Source organism: Pteropus alecto, unplaced genomic scaffold (assembly GCF_000325575.1).
Source record: "Pteropus alecto unplaced genomic scaffold, ASM32557v1 scaffold395, whole genome shotgun sequence".
Lineage (NCBI taxonomy): Eukaryota > Metazoa > Chordata > Mammalia > Chiroptera > Pteropodidae > Pteropus > Pteropus alecto.
Window position 1 is genome coordinate 698,311 of NW_006438643.1, and position 19,942 is coordinate 718,252.

A 19,942-nucleotide genomic window follows, 5' to 3' on the forward strand; every position below is an offset into this window, starting at 1 on the left:
TATTAGGGAGTGAGTTTTTTTGTAGGATTTAAAAATATGAGATAGTAAATAAAGACTAATTAAACAATTAAATGCAATTTGATGAGCATAATTAACTGGATGGGGGAAACAATATGTATACTTTTATGTTGGATGGAGAGCGATAACAATAAACATTCAGTTTACTTTATATTCCTTCTATAATTGGCTTCACTAGTGAGACATTAATATAAAAGTCTTATTTCCTTCAGTCTCTCACTTGATTATTTAGAAGAATCTTAAATATTAGAAAGACATTTAATTTTATTTGTTAGATTCACATTGGAGATAAGATGAAACAAGTCAATTTTGATCACTTCCATGCAGTTTTATGCTGTTTCTTACATTTCTTTAAGAGAACTATCTACCTCACTTGCCAGATTTTGTGCTTTCAAAGACTCTCTTGAAAGAAACTGGGTATCAAATCAGTCTGTAGTAAAATAATGTGTGTGGCCTGATGAGGAGAGAACTATTCAGCCTAATAATAAGATTCTCTAGGATGCCCAGAGATTTAAAATTCATTATGTTAATCACTTCATAGGATTCTTGCTAACTTCTCTTTCAGGAAGAAGTTATTGAAAAAATGGTGTTTTTGTAGTGATTAAAAACATACAGCATATATTTTCCAAGGGGGAGTAACAACTGGCTCTCAGTCTGGAAATTATAATTACTGTTAGGAAACAAGATTATCTCCTTCCACTTTATGTATTTTTAAATGAATATGGGTTAAGTTTTGTTCAAGGAAACATGGGTTAACTATTAGACTAAATTTTCACAGGAGCAATGAAACCAAAAAATTCATAAAAAAGTTGGTGAGCAGACCAGGGATGCCCAGATTCTTGAGACATAGATTTAGAAATGCACCATTGAACATGCTCCATTTCTTTAGTTAAAATAGTACTTTCCTAGTGATTTTATCAGATCCTTTCTAAACAAGAGCTCTTCTTTCTTCTGGAAAATATTCTTTTCATATACTACGGGATTTGGTATTCTTAGAACCTGAAAGGATTCTTATGACATTGTCTCGTATCTGCTTGGTTTTCACACCATAGACTATAGGGTTCATAGTTGGAGGTAGGAGCAGATAAATATTGGCCACAATGATATGGCAAGATGGAGGGATTGTGTAGCCTCCAAAGCGGTGGGAAAAGAAGGAGAAGAAAGCTGGGCTGTAGGAGAAAACAATGGCACAGATGTGGGCAGTGCAGGTGCTGAAGGCCTTCTGCCGAGCATCTGCCGAGGAGAGGCTGACCACTGCCCGAAGAATCATGGTGTAGGAGACTGTGATGCACAGGATGTCAAAGCCTCCAATGAGGAGGGCAACCATCAGACCATAGATGGCATTGGCCTTGATATTTCCACAAGATAACTTGGCTACAGACATGTGGTCACAGTAGGTATGGTGTATTATATTGCCTCTGCAATAGGGAAGGCGCTTGGTGAGAAAAGTGAAGGGAATGATGAGCAACACCCCTCTCAGGAAAGTAGCAAACCCAACCTTTGCAATGATGGGATTGGTGAGGATAGTTGAGTAACGCAGAGGGTAGCAGATGGCCACATAGCGGTCGAGGGCCATGAGCATAAGAACCCCAGATTCCATTCCTGTGAAGGTATGGATGAAGAACATCTGAACTAAGCATTCTTCAAAGCCAATTTCCTTGAGATGAAACCAGAAGATGCAGAGAGCTTTAGGGATTGTACTAGAGCACATGACAAGGTCAGTTAGGGAAAGCATGGCCAAGAAGTAGTACATGGGCCTGTGCAGAGAGTCCTCAAAATGAATGAGGTAGAGGAGTCCACAATTTCCTACCATAGCCACAACATACATGGAGCAGAATGGGAAGGAAATCCACATGTGCATGCCCTCCAGTCCTGGTATCCCATTAAGAATAAATGAGGCTGGGTTCAGTTCTGTTTTATTCAATATTAGCATGATTAGTTAGGTTTTATGTGGGTTTTTCTAGAGTAAGAAAAAGAGAAGAGAAAATATAGTTTATGGTTAGTGTCTCCCTTCACCCCCCCCATTTAAAAAGTTTGAAGTCCATTTTAATAATCAAACAACCGTATTTTCTAGGGGCCATGGAGTAACTTTTTTGTTTATTTGTTGCTTATTTATTAATTCATCTGTTCATTCAACAAATTCATTTTGAGTAATTCAAGTTCTCATCACAGACAATGATTTTACTGCAATCTAAAAAAGAGATTCTCATCCTCATAGACATATTAAAGTGCAACTCTGTTATGACTTCTCTAAAAGAAATTCTTTTAGAATGCTTTTTTAACTGTTAATAACTATATGCATCTCTCTATTGATGTGACCTTAAAGAAGTGTTCTTTGATCACCTCATCAATGACTCAACAGATATGATTTTTTTTTATTCTTATTTTTACTCAATGGCTGATAACTATTTTTGATTACTAAGGTACTGTTCTAAGAGTTTGGAAATATTTAATTATTTATTCTTCTATAGGGCTTGGACTCTCAAAATTCTCTAAAATTTTTGATTCAGTCTTCTCACATTTAAGACACCTCATTTTTGTCCTGTACCTCATCTATAGACATTTATAGAAATCCTTTTAAATTTCTACCGAGAAGAAACTTTCAGTAATAAGTAGAAAGATGCTAACATTGCTTAAGATGATAATGCTATTGATGGTAACAAATCGTTTTTTCATTCTGTTCTTTTACCAGTCTCACTGTTTTATCTTCAATCATTGTCCTTTTGGATTATTGGGTGTCTGTGGCAAACATAAAGACAAACAAACAAACAAACAAGCAAAAAAGTAGCATACTGTTATCTCTTATCAAAGGCATTGATATATTTTGCCTCGATTATACTAGTGTCTCCAGTAATATTTATCATTTAGTAATATACTGACATCTCCAATTTTTATTATTTTTCTCACCTGTTATCTCTGAACTTTTGGGTTTACATTTTTATAAGTTTAACAATGAAACTTATTTTAATTGGTTCTAACAAGAGCCAATATAAATGCAATTTTATATTTTTATTTCTAGACACACATCAAATTTATTTCTCATCCAAGAGCAAAATTAATTAATTAATTAATCTCAAATTCTGTACTTATATCAAAACTTTATTTTCAAGTTAACTAAATATTAATCTCTTTAATTCTCAGAAATATTTGTTGAGAACCTACAATGTGACAATATGGGAAATCTGACAGTTTCACTCTTTAAGGGACTTAGAATTTAAAGGAGAGAATAATATGCATATAAATAATCACAGTAAATGTAACTAGAATTATGTAAAAAGGTCTTAAATAAGCACTAGGCTTATTGAAGTGATGTGCATTGTTAGTAGTGGGTGTTTGAAGGAGGAATTGTCAAGAAGGACTATGTTGAAGAGAAGATATTTGATACTTGTTTTGAAAGAAGACAAGTTGTAAGGGAGACACAGTTGTAAAATAAACTCTAGAGAGAAGAATTAACATGTAAAATATGGAAATCAAAACAATCAAGTCTGTGAGAATTCACTGGTGTGGACGGTGCAAGTGATAAGCCATACATTTGACCAGGAGCTAGATCATAAAGAATCTTGTAATTATCAAATAATAAAGAAAATTTCTTGATAGTGGAGAATAAATAATAAAGAATTCATAGAATTAGAGGGTTATGAGTTAACTCTATGGTGCTTAAAAACTTATTGGGCAATAAAGAAGTCAGAATCCTTTCTACCCCTCCCTCAAGAGAATACTCTCCAACCCTCCCCAACTTCCAGAAATGAAGGTAAAAGAATGAAAGAAAAAACTTTGAGATATTGTAGCCTCTGCCCAACAGGTAGCAAAATAAATATTAATGGGAGATTGAGGCTGATCAGAACAGCAGATAATCATTTAGCTAGCAGACTCTAAAGCAACAAGAAATTTATGTAAGCTTTCTACTTACTAGAATGAAAGGAAATTTGTGAACAAGTTTCTCAAACAACCCAGTTGGCTTACATTAAACACCTTCCCAATAATCCTATAGTTACCAGAAACAGGAAATGGTGTATCTAATTTTCCATAAAAACATTGTCAACTAATGTTGTAGGAATTCCACCAGTTTGGTAGAATATCTAGATTCCAGAACTGATTTTTGTAATTCACTTAATATCTTTGAGGCTTTTTTGACCTCTTGGTTTCTCTAAGATCAAGTCAGTACAAGAGCAGTACGTTAGTGAAATAATGGATTTAACCTCATCTTTCCAATTCCTAAAGATATCCATATGGGCAATTTATGTAACTTCCTTAAAAACAGATTAGCCATTCTTTCAAATATGGATAAAAATATAATTGCAAGAAATAGAGTCCAGAAACCAAATACTGAAACACACATTAAGCCATCTAATTTATGACAAAGGAAACATTGCAGATTGTGTGAAACAAAAGGGTATTTTCAATAAATATTACTGGGTCAATGAATATATGTGGCAAGGGAAGGAATACATCTTGTTCCTTAAATCACATACAAGAACAATTTTAGAAAAATATTAGAGCTAAAGATGAAATGCAAAGCACACATTCTCTTTGTTATTTGGAATAGGCAAAGATTTGAAAACAGGACATAAAAAACTGACAGACTGAATTAAGTTAAAATTAAAATATTGTATATTCTTCTCAAGCTGACAGCAATTTTGGCATGTTTGCAAAAATTAACATCATGAAAGCAATGCCACTAAATCAATTCTCTTCTGTGTTCTATCAAAGGAAATATTTATTGTACCTTTCATTAATAAAATTGACTATTTTAAGATCATCATCTGATAGGGAATATAGTCACACGAAGATTCTGCATCATAAAGTGACACCAAGAGAGGACAGATCAGATTTGTCAAAAGGTAACTTGATTGGAAATAGTAAGGAGACACATGTTGACACACTAATTCAAGGACCTCTCCTCGTGTCATTGCAATCTCAGAGTTATACTGGATGTCATAGGAGCATCTGTGTATCTAACCTAGTCTCAGGAAAAGCTTCTAAGAGGACAGGACAAATGCTTTTAGACCTGAAGCACAGTTATGATTGTGACAGATCAAAATGGGAGGGACAGTGTCCTCTCCTTTTGCTATTTCTTACTCATACCACACTGAAAATTTTGGCTTTGTGATACAAGCTCCTTTTGATATTCTCCCAATTCCCCTCAAATGTTGCTACTTCCTAATCATTCTTCACAGAAAATCTTCAGGAAGACTAAAACGTGCCTTGGATGTCATAGTAGTGACACATCCTCTAAATCATCTTAAAATAAAGTAGTTACAGCCATGATTAGAAGAAAGGAATTGATTTGTTCAAAGAATTGTTCTCTTTTATTATATTTACTTTGTGTAACTGTAAAAATTGGTTCATATACGAAATTCCTCACAATTCAATAAAATTATCGATAGTAAGAATAGTTCGTATTTATATTTACCTCCCAGGTGTCTAGCAAATCACCTAGTACATATCAGATACTCAATAAATGTTTTTTGAACAAACTAATAGATAGATCAATTAGTGAATAAATGAATGAATAAATGAATAACATTTATACTTGACTTTTAGAATTATTAAATTGTAATCTTAAGTTATTATTTGGGATGCGTTAAAGGAACTACTACAAGAAAAAAAATACAGAATATCTTCCTCAAGATTAGCAAGAAAGATAAATAAATAACACATTCTCATAAAGTAGGAAAACAAAGAAAAAAGTAGGAAAAAAATGGAAAGAGAAAATAGTAGGAAAAACTAGGAAAAAAGTAAAGAGAAAAAATAAGATGACAAATGCATTGATTTTAACAATAAATATAAGTTATTTAAACTTAATTTGCACATAATTCTGGGCACTGCCACTGCGTGAAGCTCAGAGCTCTCTCAAGCAAGGCTCTTCAGGGAACCCACCACACTTTCTTCCCTCTCCCTCCTCCTGCAAGGAGCTCTAGATGCAAAAGGCAGCTTCTTTGTTTCTCCTAGTCTACCGCCCAACCTCTGGGGTTCTGACCTGTGGTAGCTCTTATGCGCAGATCCCACGCTCAGACATGCTGGTGTGCAGGTTGGGTGTTTTTTGTTCAGTTTTAGATGTTCATCTTATTGTCGTTTCAAGGAGAGAGATCTGGGGACATCTCTTACTCCACCATGTTTCTGACCAGAAAATTCTCAAATTAATTTTTTAAAATTATTTATGCAGTTCAATTCAATTCAATCCTTATCAAAATACCAATGGCACTTTTCAGAGAGCTAGAGCAAATACACCTAAAATTTATATGGAACCGTAAAATACCTCAAATAGCCATGGCAATCTTGAGAAAGAAGTACGAAGTTGGAGGTATCACATTACCTGATATCGAACTATACTACAAGGCTACAGTAATCAAAACAGCATGGTACTGGCATAAAAACAGATACATGGATCAATGGAACAGAATAGAGAGCCCAGAAATAAATCCATATCTATATGCTCACTTAATATATGACAAAAGAGGCAAGAATATACAATGTGGTAAAGATGTGCTGGGAAAACTGGACAGATACAAGCAAAAAAAAAGAAACTGGACCACCTGCTTATACCATATGTAAGAATAGACTCAAAATGGATTAAAGACTTAAATATAAGACCTAAAACTATAAAACTTCTAGAAGAAAACATAGGCAGTAATCTCTCTGATATTGCTAACAGTAATTTCTTTTTGGATATATCTTCTTGGGCATGGGAAACAAAAGAAAAAAATAAACAAATGGAACTACATCACACTAAAAAGTTTCTGTACACAAAGGAAACCATCAACAAAACAAAAAGACAACTGATTGAATGGGAGAAGATATTCACTTATGATACATCTGATAAGAGGTTAATATTCAAAATATATAAAGAATTCATACAATTGAACAACAACAACTAAACAAACAATCCAATTAAAAAATGAGCAGAAGATCTGAACAGATATTTCTCCAAAGAGGAAATACAAGTGGCCAATAGACATATGAAAAGATGCTCAAAGTCACTAATCATCAAAGAAATGTAAATTAAAACCACAGTGAGATATTACCTCCTATCTGTCAGAATGGCTATCATCAATAAATCAAAGAACAGCAAGTATTGGTGAGGATGTGGAGAAAAAGGAATCCTCACACACTGTTGATGGGACTGCAAATTGGCACAGCCACTTTGGAAAACAGTCTGGGGGTTTCTCAAAAAATTAAAAATGAATATGCTTTTTGACCCAGCAGTTGCACTTCTGGGTATTTATCCAAATAAAACCAAAACAGTAATCCATAAAGATCTGTGCACCCCTATGTTCACAGCAGCATAAGTTACAATAGCCGAGATATGGAAGCAATATTACTCAGCTTGAAAAAAAATGAAATCCTACTATTTGCAATGACATGGATAGACCTAGAGGTTATTCTACTGAGTGAAATAAGTCAGACAGAGAAAAATAAATACTATATGATTTCACTTATATGAAGAATCTAAGGAACAAAAAAGAACAAACTAATCAAAAAAGACTCACAAGTATAGAGGACATTCTGGTTATGGCCATAAGGATGGGGGTTAGGGAACTAAGAGAATGAGGTGAAAGGTTAAAGAAGTATAAATTAATAGTTAATAGATGGTCACCAGGATGGGGACCACAGCATAGGGAATGCAGTTAGCATTAATATAATGGCTAGGTGGAGAGCCAGAAGAGAGAAAGATCAATTGGAGGGATCATTTTATAAACTATATAAATATCTAACCAATGTACTATGTACTAGAAACTAATAATAAAATAAAATTTTAAGAAAGGGTATATCAAAATAAAAACTACTCATAAAGGTTTAAAAATGTATACATACACACAAATGTTTTACATAAACAAGATATAGTTAATTGGGGAAGATATATTAATATCAGAAAAAGATAATTCAAAAGATAATCACTTGGGTCAAGATCACTTTGGAGAATTAAAATGCTTAGTGGTGTGCAATTTAAGCTAACTACATCAAATTGTTTTATTTTCAGGTTTGATAAGGCTTCCCTACAGCCCAAATCATGAAAATCAATTAAATTCACTTTCTCACTTTATTAATAGACAGTTTTAAAATGAGGACTTCTCAAATTTACACATAAATCATATTGCAGCATATTAAATTGACTTTTAATTTTTTAATTAAGGTAAGTGATTTAGTCATTTAAAACTTTAACTTTGGAATTTCAGCAAGTATATTAATTTCCATTTTGTATAAAAATATAAAATGTGATCTTCACAATAGTTTTCCTTAAAGGCCAAAATTTCCAACAAGCTTCTGACCTTAGACTTGGTAAATTCATAATATATATTTATAGTCAACATTATATTTTACAGTTTTGTTACACATATATCATTCAAATAAATATAAATTTAAAATGACATATATGTATATATAAGTAATATACATATATAAATATATTATTACAGTTATAATAAAAAGATTTATAATTTTTTTCAATAATTTCTAATAATTTAATGTAAACTAGTCAATAGAATCACTGTTATTTTCTCCCTCTATCTCATTTTAATACATTGAATATTCTTTCTTAACTGTCATGTTCAATATCTGCTTTGGTCTATAGATTGTATTATAAATAACAGGCCCCATGTAATATTGCAGCTTTAAAGAGTGTCATAACAAGAATTTATATTAGTTCAGTGTTGTACTGATTTCTGCACATAAAGAGCAACTACCTGGGTTGGAAAAGAAAATACTATGTTATCCAAAATGTTTTCTTAGCTCTTGCATTTAACTATATATCCATGTATAAGAAGGTAAAGAAATTAAGGTAAACATAAGTACTACTAAATTGAAAATATTTATCTGGGACTATATATGCACTTTCTGAAAGATATATTCTTTTTTTTAAAAAAAATACTAAAATAACATTCTATTTATACTCCTCAATTTCCTCTTTACAGGGATAGCATTAGTCACTAAAACTGGCTTTATGCTTACACAATAATTTAGGTCCCATTTTCAATATATTTGCAAAGTTCTCCAAGACCTAAGTTAAAGGTACAAATATTAACTACAAATTTAAGCATTTTTCTTTTTCAAAACAAATTTAAAATAATTTTGATACATCAGAATTTAATTTCTTCTTTAAGGAATGTAACTTATACTATGCTGGCATGTAGACAGGGTTACTGAAATAGTAATATTAAGATATGACTATCATCACATAAATAAAATACAACTTGATATCATCTGCTGTCTACCCTCATTCTTATACCCTATAGGTAAAACTTTTTTTTTTTTTTTATTAAACTGTCTTTGATCCTTTAGAACCATGTTCTTTTTTTCAGGTGAGAGTTGTTCGCTTCATGTAGGTTTTGCCACTCTAAATCAATAATACAAAGGCATAGCTCAGTCTCCCTAGGAAATAAGCAAAGAAAAGTAGACTATGATTTTGAGAAATAAGGGAAAGGGTCACAGGAGTAATCTGACCATTGGTCTAATGACCAAAAATTATTTTATAACTATTATTCCATTTCTTCTTATCATGAGAGTGATTCACCCATGACTTCTGCCATGACTGAAATAAGGATTCCTGTTTGGATAGAGATGTAACATAAATAATCATAAGATGATGTTATGCTGCATTTACTCGTTGTATTTGGGAAAACACATTTTCTGAGAACAGCCAATCTCCCATTACATGCCTGCCTTCAAATTGTGTGGATGAAATCAAAGATTTATTTCTGGAAAAATAGTAAGCAATCAATATCTATCCAAAACCCCTCTCTATTTAATCTGATTGCCAATAAACAAACAAACAAACAAACAAGCAAATCGTGCCATTAACTTCTCTTCTATATGCCTTAAATACCTTAGTTTCTAGATAGCAAAACAGTGAGCTGAATACAAACTGGTTCAGGGTCTTAGTAAAAAAAAAAATCACAAATCTAGAATAAATGCACATGTGAAGCTGCCAATCTCTAACTTCCTTATTTTTCTGTACTATTGAACTGAGCTTTTAAAGGAAAAGGTGTGTTATGTGTCCCAAAGGTATATTTGGGTATCAAAGACAGAGGTGTTGGTGTGAGGATCAAGCTAATCTCTAAGGGAAGAAGAAAAAGAGCAAGAACTTTCCATTTTTAGTGTCCAAATAATGTTACGTGAATAAGTAAATATTGTGTGTGTGTGTGTGTGTGTGTGTGTGTGTGTGTTAGCATGTGTATGTGGGAAGATAGAGAATAAAATGAACACGTTTATTTTTAATAAAACTTGGATTTAATATTTATTACAAGTTTTTTTTTTCTCACTGCCCTGTGGAAAAATAGATCAAAAGCACTTAAGTAGGAATTTCTTTCATTTATAAACTCATTTAATAGTGTCTTATAGCTTTCGTTATATAGGTCTTTCGTAAGTTTCGTGAGATTTATTCCTAGGTATTTTATTCCTTTTGTTGCAATTGCAAAAGAAATTATTTTTTCCACTTCTTTTTCTGACACTTCATTATTAAGAATATAGGAACACTGGATTTTTGAACGTTGATTTTATATCATGAAACTTTACTGTACTTGCTTATTGTTTCTAGTAGTGTTCTTGTGGAGTCTTCAGGGTTTTCTCTATAGAGAATCATCTCACCCGCAAATAGCGAGAGTTTGACTTCTTCGTTTCCTATTCGGATGCCTTTTACATCTTTCTCTTGTCTGATTGCACTCACTAAGACCTCCAATGTTATATTGAATAACAGTGGCGATAGTGGACAGCCTTGTCTTGTTCCTGATCTTAGAGGGAAGGTTTTTAGTTTTTCACCATTAAGTATAATGTTAGCTGAGGTTTTGTCATAGATGGCCTTTATTATATTAAGATACTTTCCTTCTATACCGATTTTGTTAAGTGTTTTGATCATAAATGGATGCTGTATCTTGTAGAAGGCTGTTTCTGCATATATTGATATGATCATATGATTCTTATTTTTTAATTTGTTTATGTGGTATATCATAGTAATCAATTTGCATATGTTGAACCAACTCAGTGCCTCTGGGATGAAGCCCACTTGATCGTGGTATATAATCTTTTTAGTATGTTGCTGTATTTGGTTCGCTAGTATCTTATTTAGAATTTTTGCATCTGTGTTCATGAGAGATACTGGTCTGTAGTTTTCTTTCTTTCTTTCTTTTTATTTTTGTTATCTTTATCAGGTTTTGGTATCAGAGAAATATTGGTCTCAAAAAATGAGTTGACAAGTATTATCTCCTCTTCGATTTTTTGGAAGAGTTTGAGGAGAATAGATATTAAATCTCCTTTGAATGTTTGATAGAATTCCCTGGTGAAGCCATCTAGTTCTGGACTTTTCTTTTTTTGTAAGTTTTTGATGATTGTTTTAATTTCCATACTGCTGATCAGTCTATTTAGATTTTCCAGATCTTCTTGATTCGGTCTAGGAAGATTGTATTTTTCTAAGGACTGGTCCATTTCTTCAAGGTTATTAAGTTTGGTGTTCTATACTTTTTCATAGTATTCTTATATGATCCTTTGTATTTCTGCTCTGTAGTCATAATTTCCCCTCTTTCGTCACTGATTTTGTTTATTTGTGTCTTTTCTCTTTTTTCTTTAGTGAATCTAGCCAGAGGTTTGTCAATTTTATTAACCTTCTCAAAGAACCAGCTCTTTGTTGCATTTATTGTTTTCTATTGTTGTTTTGTTTTGTTTTCAATTTCATTTATTTCTGCTCTAAGTCTGATTATTTCTTTCCTTTGCTGACTTTAAGCCTCTTTTGTTCTTCTTTTTCTAGTTTTTTAAGCTGAAGCATTAGGTTATTTGGGCTCGTTCTTATTTTTGGAGAGAGGACTGTGATGATATAAAGTTTCCTCTTATGACCGCTTTTGCCGTGTCCCAAAAGTTTTGATATGTTGTACTATCATTATCATTCGTTTCTATGTATCTTTTGATCTCTTTTTATTTCTTCTCTGACCCAATCATTCTTCCGTAGCATGTTGTTTAATCTCCATGTATTTGCAGCTCTTCCTAATTCTTTTTTGCAATTGATCTCTAGTTTCAAAGCATTATGATCAGAGAATATGGTTGGTATGATTTCAACCCTGTTCAATTTGTTGAGGCTATCTCTGTGTCCCAGTATGTGGCTCATCCCTGAGAATGTATAAGCAGCTGTTTTGGGATGAAGGCTCTGTGCGTGTCAATTATGTCCAGTTGGTCTAATGTGTCATTTAAGGATGTTATTTCCTTATTGATTTTCTGTTTGGATGATCTGTCCATATCCGACAGTGGGTTATTTAGGTCCCCGACTACGATAGTGTTTTGGTCTGTTTCTCCATTTATTTCTGTTAGGAATTATTTTCCATATTTCGGGACTCCCTGATTGGGAGCATAGATGTTAATTAGTGTTATGTCTTCTTGGTGCATGATTCTCTTTCTCGTTATGAAGTGTCTGTCAGTCTCTTTCTTTACCTTTTTTATTTTGAAGTCTACTTCATCTGATATTAGTACCACTACTTCCGCTTTTCTCTGAATGCCATTTGCTTGATATATCATTTTCCACTCTTTCACTTTGAGTCTATATTTGTCTTTGGAGCTGCTATGTGTCTCCTGGAGACAGCATATGGTTGGTTTTGTTTTTCGATCTATTCTGCAACTCTGTGCCTTTTTATTGGTGAGTTCAGTCCATTAACATTTAGGGTGATTATTGAAATATGAGGTCTTCTTATAGCCATTTTATCTTTTGCTTTCTGGTAGCTCAGTGTTTCCATTGCTTCCTTATCTTCGTGTTTCTGTTTTCTTAATTTTGGTTGGCTTTTGTGGGTTTTGCCTCTGGTCCTTCTTTTTTTATGTTATATACTTTGGTTCTGAATCATTGATGTGTGGTTACCATTACAAATATGCAAAGGATTGTTATATATATAGACAGTCACCCATTTTCTTCTGTACGTGTCTTATCTCCTACATCCTTTGTAAATTTGGATCTTTGTATCCTCCCCTTTTCAGTCATTGTTATCTCAATTTGTTTCTATGTATGCTGAACATTCATTACTATCTTGCTATAGCAATTCTCTTATTATTGAAGCTTGTAATTCCCTGTTTTTAGTAAAGGTTGCACTCCTCTGCTTCTATTTGCCTGATAGTCACTTTACTCCTAATTACATATTTTTTGTTTTTGTTGTTATTTTGTTTTAGGTAAGCTGAGCCCTTTCAGAATTTCCTGTAGTGCAGGCCTCATAGTGGAGAATTTCCTCAATTTTTGTATGCTTGAAAAGGTCTTCATTTCTCCTTCATATCTAAAGGAGAGCTTAGCTGGATACATTATTCTAGGCTGGTAGTTCCTTTAACTTAATAGTTTTATTATTTGATTCCATTCCTTTCTGGCTTGTAAGGTCTGCACTGAGAAATCCAAGGATAATCTAATGCGTTTTCCTTCATAAGTTACCATCTTCTCCCTGGCTGCCCTGAGAATTCTATCTTTGTCATTGATTTTTGATAACTTTAATACAATGTGTCTTGATGAAGGTATTTTTGGGTTGAGATAATTGGGTGTTCTGTTGACTCCTTGAATTCCAAGTTCCAGCTCATTCCTTAGATTTGGGAAATTCTCGTCCACTATTTGTCTGAAAATGCTTTTAGTCCCTGCTCCTTTCCACTCTTTCGGTAATGCCCATTATTCTTATGTTTCCTCTCCTGATGATATCAGCTAGTTCATGTACTTCTCTTTCATTATTTTTCATTCTTCGGTTTCTCTCTTCTTCTTTCTGATTTATTTCTAGATTTCTGTCTTCGATGTCACTGATCCTTTCCTCCATTTTGTTGACTCTATTTCCCAAGCTTGCTATTTCATTTTGCAACTCTTGCAGTGTGTTTTTTTAATTTTAGGAAGATCTATTCTGTTCCTTTTAAGAGTTTCAATCTCCTTGCTCTGCTTCATCTAGCTGTTTTTGCAATTTCTGAAATTGTTGATATGACTCATTTCGGAACTCACTGAGCTTTTTCAGAAGTACCATCCTGAAGTCTCTGTCACTTAAGTTGCATATTTCTATGTCTGTAAGCTCATTTTCTGGAGATTTTTCTCTTTTTTTTTTTGAGATGCCTTGTCACCTTGGTTGTTCATGATGTTTAATGGACTATTTCTCTGCCTGGGCATTAATGGAAGTATATTCTGCCGTTTTTCCAGAAAGATTTATTATATAAGTTCTCCCTTTAGTCTGCTGCAAAGAGACGCTTTTCTTTTGGTTCCCAGTAGGTGGCATGTAAGCCTTTTGGATCCCTGAGGAGATTTTATAGAGCCTAACGTCTTTTATTTTCTTGTAGATTTTAATCATACTTGCTACTCCCAGTGTTAGCAACGGTTTTGGTAGTATTTGCTCAGATTCACCTGGGTTTCCGCGGTAATGGGTTTTGGAGGGTATGGGGGAGGGGCCCTCTGGGTTGGGGGTTGGGGGATGTGGGTCAGCTTCAGTTTTTTAACCGGGGCCAGTAGAAATCAACTGTTGTTTCTCTGTGGTTCCGTCCCACTTGTCTGCTTTCTTCCCTGATGACTTAGACCTGCTGTCGGCTGTGTAGAAAAGTTCCAGCACTTCCAGGCTGGGCTGTTCAGGGAAGTCGCTGCACCTTCTTCCCTCCTCCTCATCCTGCGGGAGCTCCAGAGGCTGAGAGAGGTAGCTTCAGTCTAACCAGCTTTTGCTCAGATTCCCCCGAGGCTCGAGGCTCATAGTGTATGGGGGGAGGGGCTCTCTGGGTTGGTGGTTGGGAACTGCAGTTCAGCCTCAGTTTTGCATCCAGGCCTTGTAATATCAACCGTTGTTTCTCTGCTGTCCAGTCTCGCTTCTCTGCTTTCTGCTCTGATGACTGAGCCTTGTTGCTGGCTGCATAAGAACGTCCCAGCACTTCCAGGCAGGGCTGATCAGGGAAGTTGCTGCACCTTCACACCCCCCCCCCCCACCGCTGCCCCCTCCTGCAAGGAGCTCTGACTGCAAGAGGCAGCTTCTTTGTTTGTCCCAGTCCACCACCCAACACTCGGAGTTCTCAACAGTGGTAGCTCTTAGCAGATCCCATGCTCAGACATGCTGGTGTGCAGATTGGGTGTTTTTCGTTCAATTTTAGATGTTCAGCTTATTGTTGCCTCAAGGGGAGAGATCTGAGGACGTCTCTCACTCCATCATGTTTTCCCAGAATCCTAGAAAAATTGGTATTTTAAAGGTCACTAAAAAGCATTCATTGTTCTATAGCTTAGAGGGAACTTCTGGTATATATTTATCTTAATTAAAAAATAACTATATGTAAATGTATTGATTGGATTTATCATATACATTTTAACAAAAAATGATCATAATGTATTACAACATTAACTGGTATTTTCATTTAACATTATGTAATTAATTCATTCCAAAACAAGATTACTATGATTTTTAAAAGTCCATTGCAGATGTATTTAATTAATTTAAACATATCCTATTCTTATACTTACATATTACTTTAAAAGAAACACTATAATAAATGAATATGTATGTGAAACATAACATTTGTGATCAGATTATTTCCTCAAAATAAATTCTTATTATTTTTGTATTAGGGCTCCCCTCTTTCATTCCAATAGTTATGTGACAATTTGATGAGACTGTTATCTTATTTTCATTTAACCATGTTGTTGTTTACTTATTAAAAATGCTATTTTTAAAGTTTATAATACCAGTTTTAATGCATTTTGGTAAGAGTTGCTTGTATTATTTTTTTTTCTACAGGGCTTGTTGATGGTATGGTGTGATCTCATTAACAAGAATATAATGTTTTGGTTAATATTTTACATGTGCTTGCTTGAGAAAGATGAATGTTGTCTATTATTGCGGTGTAGGTTCAGTATATATTTACAGGAACTATCTTATTTATTTTGTATACTCTTAATTAATCTTGGACAAAAGGTAGTGTATTCAGGTCTCCCACTATTAGTTTTTATTTCTCCTTGTATGTATGCTAAGCTAGAAGATAGAATGCAATTATAATAAATAATCCAAAAGAAGGCAATAAGAAGGAAAAGGCAACAAAGAACATATGTGAGAAATAGAAAACAAATAATAGATGATATACTAAAATCTAACCATATTAATAGTTATATTAAATATTAATAAACAAATGACAAGTGTTGGCAAGATGTGGAGAAAGGGCAACCCTTGTGCCCTGTTGGTGGGATTGTAAATTGGTGAAGTCACTATGGAAAACAGCATGGATATCCTCAAAAAATTAAAAACAGAACTACCTTATGATCCATTAGTTCCACTTCTGGATATTTGCCCAAAGAAAATGAAAACACTAATTTGAAAAGATATATGCACCCCTATGTTCATTGCAACATTATTTACCAAAATATTATAGCCAAGATATGGAAGCTATCTTGGTGTCCATTGATAGACGAATGGATAAAGAAGAGATGGTATATGTGTGTGTGTGCGTCTGTGTATAATGGAATATTACTCAAACATAAAAAAGAATAAAATCTTGCCATTAGTGAAAACACGGATGGACCTACAAGGTATTATGCTAAGTGAAATAAGTTAGACAGAGAAAGACAAATACCATATGATTTTACTTATATGTGAAATTTGAAACAAAACAAAACAAAACAAATGACCAAACAAAACAAAATAAAAACAGACTAACAGAAACAGAGAACAAACTGATGATTGCCAGAGAAGAGAAAAGTTGGGGGTAGGGGAGGGTCCTGGAAAAGGAAAAAAGGAATTAAAAAAACCACACACACACTAATGAATTACTGAGCATGACATAGGAAAGATGTCAGTACTGACAGAGAGTTTGTGAAAACCATTCTAATAAGTCTAATTCTGTTAGATTATAATGTGTAAATTATCTCTGGTGAAATATGTTATTTCTGTTTCACTAAACTTCTTCCTTATCTTGGTCATTGTTCTTTAATAAAATTACCATCTTCTTGTATCTTTATGGAAAATATCAAACCTATATTTTATTAAAATATCTAAATGTCCTGAAATATATTATTATTAAAGAAGTAATTTTATGAGTCCTTAGAAGATTGGATTTTCTCTTTGTCAGCCTTTAAATTCAAGTTTGTGTAGAAAGCCGTACTAATAAGGAAGATCCTTTATGATATTTCCATCATACCTGAGAACTGATAGAATTTACTTTTTATATTTAACTGGAAAGTGGGTGACCATATACACATGTAATAGACTTACTGGCATCTGTAGGCCTGTACCTCCAATTAACTCATTTTTTAAGTGATAATCCATAAAATATTCCAGCTAGTTAATGAAACACTCTGATCATGGGCTCAGTGGAAACCAGCCCAGATCATAATAAAATACATGACACTAATAACCCAAGCCTTATTTCTGCTATCCATTGGTTTAAGATTGTGAAAAAGAAAAAAAAAATCAAGGTGAAATGTTTCACTGCAATAAAAATCCTGCATCTGCTTCCTGCCCTACAGACTTCTTTATTTCTGATCATCTAGAGATCTCCTAATCCATTCAAGCTGCCTATAATCTTGGGTGGCTGTAGTCACAGTAACGGAGGTGATGGTGCAGTAGAGGTGGCAGTGGTTTAGGTAAAGTTGGTGAGTCAGTAAGGGCCTCGGCAAGAATCAAAAGGTGAAAATGGGAGCCTGAAGGGAATTTAATCAAATCGCTATTAACTGAGCTGCAGGTGAGGTTAAGAAAATAAAAACAGATATTGAAAGAAGTAATGGATATTGGATACCCAGAGACCAATATCATAAAGACTTTGTCAACCCCTTGAACTGAAGGAGAAAGGGAAGAAAAAGTGTTCCTGGGTAAATTGTTAAGAGCTGTAGCTGTAGCAGATGGGATGCCTGGCAAGCAGTGACGGGACACATCTAATCAGACGCTTTATGTCAAAACAGGCTGGGAGTAGAAGAATAAATAACCCAAACTCTCTTCCTACACTTTAATTTCCTGTCAGTGCCTCCCATTGTCTCAATCCAACCAAATGCTAGAAGGCAAAGGAGTCTGGATTATACAGTATATAAGTTTCAAACCACCAGGGTCCAGAAAAATGCAGAATGGGCACAGAATATGGAAAGGCAGATAGAGCAGGAGCTAGATTCTCGATTCTCTCTCTCCTTTCTCTGTCTCTCTCTCTTCTGTCCATCCATCCATCCATCCATCCATCCATCCATCCATCCATCCATCCATCATTTATCACCTATATTATCTATCTATCATCTATCATGATCTCTTTTGAATTTCGTTTGTCAAAGTCTGGTCATCTCACTGTATTCTACCCAAAGCCCCATCATAGTCTGGTTTGGTTTCGCTCATCTGAAATATGTTCTGTTCCTGCCTCTGCATTCATTTTACTGGCATGACATTTGTTCAGGTAGACTGAACAAATTTACAGCAGCTCTCAAGGAGGAAGTATGATCTTTATCATGTCCCAGTCACTTACTTCTTTGGTTGCCTATGGGTATGTGTATATGTTTATTATTATATTTATTTTTATTTTAGAAAATAGATATGTCATTAACTTTAGTCTTTCATCCCATTTGATTGGTTTGGTAGAAAGTCCTCCCATATTCTCACATATATTTAGCTTTGTTAATATTCAGGAGCCATTATGAAACATTTTTTACTTTCAGGTGATTTTGTGATTGTATATACAAAAATGTGAAAAAATACTTCAAAAAATGCACTTTCCCCCATCATCTTTGAAATTCTATATACTTTAGAAAAAGCTGAAGTTCATGTATATCATGGAGAAGGTCTTTAGTGCCTGAACTTCTTTTGTAGGTGCAAATGAAACACCTTTTGGAAGCCTGCCCTGAGTTCTTTCGTCCTAAGTGCGTAAACCATAGGGTTGAGGGAAGGAGGGATGATGTTGTGCAGCACATTGAGTAGAACTGGAATCAAAGTTGCCTTAGTCTCTGCCAGGTGAGTTACTGAAACCACCACGACGACTGTGTAGAAGAAGAAGATAAGGATGAGATGGGAGCCACAAGTGCTCAGAGCCTTGGATGCAGCTTCCGCAGAGTTCAGTCTAAGTACAGAACGCAGAATCAAAGTATATGACAATATTATAAGGCTTAGATCACTCCCCATCCCAACCCATGCCAAAACCAGTTGGCAAATGCTGTTTGACCTCTTGTCATCACAAGCCAGGCTTGTGACCCCAAGGTTAGAACACAGGCAATGCTCGATCTCATTCTTGGAGCAATAATTACGCTGGGCTGCAAGCACAGGCACTGGAATGACAAATAAGCCATTTCTTAGCACCATGAACAGGGCAGCTTTTAAGATTAAGGCATTGGTAACAATTGATGGGTAGCGAAGAGGGTGACAAATAGCTACATATCTATCGAAAGCCATGCAGAGGAAAATACCAGACTCCATGCCAACAAAGCAGTGAATGGCATATATCTGAGCAAAACACTCAGGGAGGCTAATGACCTTGGCATCAAACCAGAAAATAGCTAGGATCTTGGGCATGATAGTGGTGGCCAGGCCCATGTCCACCACAGAGAGAATGCCTAAGAAATAGTACATGGGCTGTTGCAGAGCAGGGTCCTGGCAGATGGTGATGAGGATGAGGATATTAGCACCAATTGCTGAGAGGTAGAGCAGTGCCAGTGGTAAAGAGAGCCAGTGCTGCCAGCTGTGAATGCCTGGAAATCCCAAAAGAACGAACTCAGAGACCTGGAATTTGGAGCTATTGGAGCCTTTCAAAGATGCAGACATATTTTCCTAAGAGAAAAAAAAAATGTTTTTCAAAGTTGCTTTCTCTGAGCATGATCATCATTAACATTATTTTTAAACTGTCTCCATACAGCGTAGTTTGGTGTTGTAACATGAATTCTATAGTCCATCTCTTACAGCAATTTAAGATAAATTGCAATTAAATTCTAGAGCTTTAGCAGTAGTATAAGGTAGACTTAAAGGTAACAATTATCAATGTTGACTATTAAGGGAAAATTCAGCATGAATCTCAA

At 34.5% G+C, this 19,942-nt stretch overlaps 2 protein-coding genes across 2 annotated transcripts; both read right to left on the reverse strand.

The window, feature by feature from the left end:
- Positions 1 to 967: 967 nt before the first annotated feature.
- On the reverse strand, positions 968 to 1,957 carry LOC102892023 (olfactory receptor 52N4). Its single transcript, XM_006915672.1, has one exon. It carries the CDS (start codon positions 1,949 to 1,951, stop codon positions 986 to 988), a length of 966 nt encoding a protein of 321 aa, XP_006915734.1. The 5' UTR covers positions 1,952 to 1,957; the 3' UTR covers positions 968 to 985.
- A 16,729-nt stretch (positions 1,958 to 18,686) lies between these two features.
- On the reverse strand, positions 18,687 to 19,691 carry LOC102892273 (olfactory receptor 56B1). Its single transcript, XM_006915673.1, has one exon. It carries the CDS (start codon positions 19,689 to 19,691, stop codon positions 18,723 to 18,725), a length of 969 nt encoding a protein of 322 aa, XP_006915735.1. The 3' UTR covers positions 18,687 to 18,722.
- Between the last annotated feature and the right edge of the window lie 251 nt (positions 19,692 to 19,942).